Consider the following 4426-nt stretch of genomic DNA (forward strand, 5'->3'; position numbering starts at 1 on the left):
TATGAACTGTTTTGCAGCTGGCTTCCTTCACTCAGCAGTGTGCTTGCAAGAGGCATTCATGCTGATGTATGTAGCTATTATTTGTTGATTCTCATTATTGTATACATTCCAATAGAGGATACATCATAGTTATTTTTAGATTCTTTTATTGAACCCATATTCTCCCCACTAGAATGTTGAGCTCCATGGAGACAGGGCTGAGTGTTGTGATTGCTGATCACAGTCGAAATCAGTGAAACAATGCCCTAGACAGAGGAGGTGCTTTATAAGGATTTGTTGACTTGAGTGACAACCGGGTTGTAGTCACCCAGAATCTGCAAACCCTGTATTAGCTCCCTCTGGAGCCTGCGGTTCCTCTCACCAGTCTCCTCAGTGCCCCCTTGACCTCCTTGTTCCTCAGAGTGTAAATGAGGGGATTCAGTAGGGGAGTCACCAGAGTGTAGAAGAGAGCAATGCTCTTGTTGACATCCTGCGAGTAGCTGGAGGGAGGCTGGAGGTACATGGAGATGAGTGTGCCAAAGAAGATGACCACCACCATCAGGTGGGAACCGCAGGTTCCGAAGGCCTTCCGTCTGCCCTGGGCCGACTTGATCTTTAGGACGGCCCTGGTGATGTGGCCGTAGGACACTAAGATGAGCGACAGAGGCACCACGAGGAAGAAGACACTGACTGCAAAGAGTTCAGCCTCGTTGAAGGAGGTGTCGGCACAGGCCAGCTTGAGCATCACCGGCACTTCACAGAAGAAATGGTCCACCTGGTTTCTCCCGCACAGGGGCAGGGTCATGGTCAGGGCCGTCTGTAGCACCGAGTTGCCGAACCCTGTGAGCCAAGCAGTGAGCACCAGGTGCAGGCAGAGCTGCGGGTGCATGATGGTCAGGTAGTGCAGTGGGCGGCACACGGCGGCGTAGCGGTCATAGGCCATGACCGACAAGAGCACACACTCCACGCCCCCGAGCCCCAGGGCGATGAGGAGCTGGGTCACGCAGCCGCCATAGGTGATGGTCTTGTCCCGCCCCTTGAGGTTGGCCAGAGTCTGAGGGACGGTGCAGGTGGTCAGACACAGGTCCATGAAAGAGAGGTTGGAGAGGAAGCAATACATGGGGGTGTGCAGGCGAGGGTCCCACAGCGACAGGAGTATAATGGTGCCATTGCCTAGACAGCTCAGGACGTAGCCCATCAGGATGACCACAAAGAGAGGCGTCTCCAGCTGAGGCCTGTCAGAGAAGCCCAGGAGGAGGAATCCTGAGGAGGTGCTGCCATTCGTTCTTTCCATGGCGCTCAGTCTGCACAGTTAGCAGGACTCCCTGGTTTCTCTTGCAGCTTCAGTCCAGCCCTGTTTTCCCAGAGTGGGCCCATGGAATCTGGGTGGAGGCCTGAGAGTTTGCACACACCCTTCCTTGTTGGGGAGCGATGGGGTGATAAACAGCCCCTGAATGGGAGCATCTTCTGTGTTTCAGGCACTGCCCTGGACGTGGGTGCACTTTCTCCCAATGACTGCTGAGGTTGGCACATTCCTGATCTCTGTTGACTAGATGAGTGAAGTGAGTGTGAAGGAGGTTCAGTAAGTTTCCCAGGGGCAGTCACCAGGGTTCAGACTGACTCCACAACATGGGTTCTTTACCAGCAGGGACACTGTCTTTTCGTGAATGCATGAACACTGAAGGTAACTGTAGTTTCTCAAAAAAATTAATCTAGTCATTCTGAGTAAGGTGCAAATTTGCACTGTCCCTTCCCTCTATGTTTGTATGCCATCAAGAATTGAAATACCTGCATCTGGATTCCCTACTTCTAATTTATGGGGATAAAAAAATATGTTTTCTGAAAGTGCATAGAGAAATTTACCATTACCAATTTTATACAAGGGGAACAATACATTTTGATGCATAAACTAATGAACGCTGGGGATGGAGCCTGAAATCGTGGTTATGATTGGGAAGCATCTATTGGAAATGATTGAAGAATTCATCGTGCCCAGTGTTCACTTTGCAGGATGACTAAGCCTGACTAATTATCACTGACAGCAATTTCAGTAAAATGTCAGGAAATCATCAATCCAATGTTTCATTTTCTTTTGTCTCACATTACAACTCCCTTTCAAACTTTTTTAGTATAGTGGAGAAATATTTTATCAGCATCTCAGTCTGTACTTCCTATAAATATCAACCTCGTAGGAATCATTCTGTTTTTTACCAAAATCATTGGGCTTGCTCTTAGAAATAACCTCCCTTCACCCTTCGCACCGTGAGGCAAGCTTAATAATAAATACAACCTGGAGAAGAGTTATAACTCATAAAGTGATGGAAAAGAATCTGGCATTTACTAGAGTCACAAACAGTCTTTGTTGAATGAATCAGAATAGTCAAGAAGATTATGAACTTGAACACGTTATTGAAAATGAGTCTAGGGTTTATAGAAACTCAGAGACCTTAGCAAAGCAAAGGAAATCCTGAACAACCAGTAGATAGTCTTGATTATTCAAATTCTAGGAAATTTCCCCAAATGCTATGTTGTATGAAAACTTGCAGAACTCTATATTTTTAAAAGTAACTTTTCTAATAGCAAAATCAATGATGAGCCAAGAGGAGCTCCGGTCACCTCTCTATTATGCTTCCTTTAGGATTCTTGGTCCATTTATCCTTTTATTCCTAAATCCTTTCACTGCTTCTTTGGCTCTTGTTGCTGTGTTGCTGAAGGGTATAATGAATTTGAGAAAATAAGTTTAAAGATGCAATAAAGTAAGAAACAGAATACCAGGATCATAAGTATAAGTCTACCAGTAATAAGCTTTGAGATTCTCAAGACTACTCTCCCACCCCAACTGTCCCCTTCAAATAAATGACATGATGTTTCTAGCTTTCAATAGGAAATAGGAGATATGATGATTGTAGCTCTTTGTCGAACCCTGGGAGATTTATGTTCCAAAAGATCCATTGTCTCATACTGAAGAAGCCTCCTCAGTCCTTGCTTGTCTGTAGCAACAGCATGGCTCTTAACGTCTATATCTTCCACATGATCAGGCCTTGGTCCCAAATATCCAGAATCATACAAAGGGCACTAGTCAGTAGAATTTGTCACATGTTTTTGGGGCTTACCTCTGCTTCTTCCCTCTATCCATGTGCTGTAAGGGTGAGAGAAGGGGCTTCTGCAGGCCATCGTGGTGCCCAGAAGAAGGCTCCCACAGGGTTTACAATATTTCTGGGAGATCAACAAAACAGCTCATCACTCAGCCAAGAACTTGATTCTCAATAATTTTGTTCTTCTCAGTGATGCAGAGAAACTGATCAGAACCAAGAAAACATATATTCTGCTAAGAAGCGTGTAAAATGCATTGTGCCTAGAAGGGAAGAATTAAGTTGACATAGACATTTTCACATGAATTTCCATATGCTGTATTATTTTCCTAGTCTTGATAACCAAGCTCCACTAACCAGGTCTGTCCTCAGGACAGCAGGAATGCACTGTCTCATATGTCAGGAGGACACAAGTCCAACACAAAGATATTGGCGGGACCTCTGAAACCTGTCAGGGAGAATATACATCTTTGGACTCTTCTAGTCTCTGGTGGCTTGTTTGCTGGCAGTTTTGGGATTTCCTTGAGTTGTGGCTGCAGGATTTCAACTACTGCCTCTGTAGGCAGATGGCATTCTCCTTCACTTGTCTACTCTGTCCTTCTTATAGAAATACGAGTCACTTTGTGTTAGAGCATGCCCTGATTGAGTGTAACCTCATTTGAACTTGAATATGTTTGCAGAAAATTGTTTTCACATAAAGTCCCATATTAATCTGAACTGAGGTTTAGGGTTTCAACCACTTTTCTGGTGGGGGAGGTTTGCAAATGTCACAATTCAACCCAATAGCCATAGTAGAATGCACAGATGCCTGTGAAATGATAACAGTTCTTTATTATAAATAAATACCCGCATGAAGTGGTAAGACCAAGATGCAGGTATGAGTTCTATCTGATTTCAAGTTCTCGTATTCTCTTATTCCTGGAGCAGAAGCCTACAGTAGTAGGAAACACTGACTCCCCGTATCTGGCATGAATATCCAATGAAGGCAATTGTCCTATAGACCTGTTTGTTACACTCACAGATCTGAAACATAAACACAGATGCCATGCTTGTGGGATCTGCCACCGAGCATTTGGTTTGAGCTGGAAGAGAAAACAATTACAGTCTTTCACTCTCCAGTGAAGTGGTAATCAGCTAACCTGGAGGTCACATTGCTCCTCCATCTAGAAGTTACTGTCAGGAAAGAGCAACTCACCCACAGACACCAGTTCTGCAGGCAGCACCATCAACTTCCTGGGTGTAAGGAATCGGCAGCAAAGGAAAGAATCTCACATCTTCTTAGTAACATTCGAATGAGTGTTAGAGTAAGAGCATGGCCTCTCCTTCCAAGGAAGAATAACAAAGATTACAGATAT

At 44.8% G+C, this 4426-nt stretch overlaps 1 protein-coding gene across 1 annotated transcript; it reads right to left on the bottom strand.

Moving 5' to 3' along the window:
• Positions 1–328: 328 nt before the first annotated feature.
• On the bottom strand, positions 329–1273 carry LOC125165834 (olfactory receptor 2G6-like). The gene has a single exon (XM_047859231.1). It carries the CDS (start codon positions 1271–1273, stop codon positions 329–331), a length of 945 nt encoding a protein of 314 aa, XP_047715187.1.
• Between the last annotated feature and the right edge of the window lie 3153 nt (positions 1274–4426).

The sequence above is a fragment of the Prionailurus viverrinus genome, chromosome B2 (assembly GCF_022837055.1).
Source record: "Prionailurus viverrinus isolate Anna chromosome B2, UM_Priviv_1.0, whole genome shotgun sequence".
Classification (NCBI taxonomy): domain Eukaryota; kingdom Metazoa; phylum Chordata; class Mammalia; order Carnivora; family Felidae; genus Prionailurus; species Prionailurus viverrinus.

Bases quoted from the DNA above. Each gene is read 5' to 3' on its own strand.
- LOC125165834 (XM_047859231.1), bottom strand. From the start codon at position 1,273: ATGGAAAGAACGAATGGCAGCACCTCCTCAGGATTCCTCCTCCTGGGC.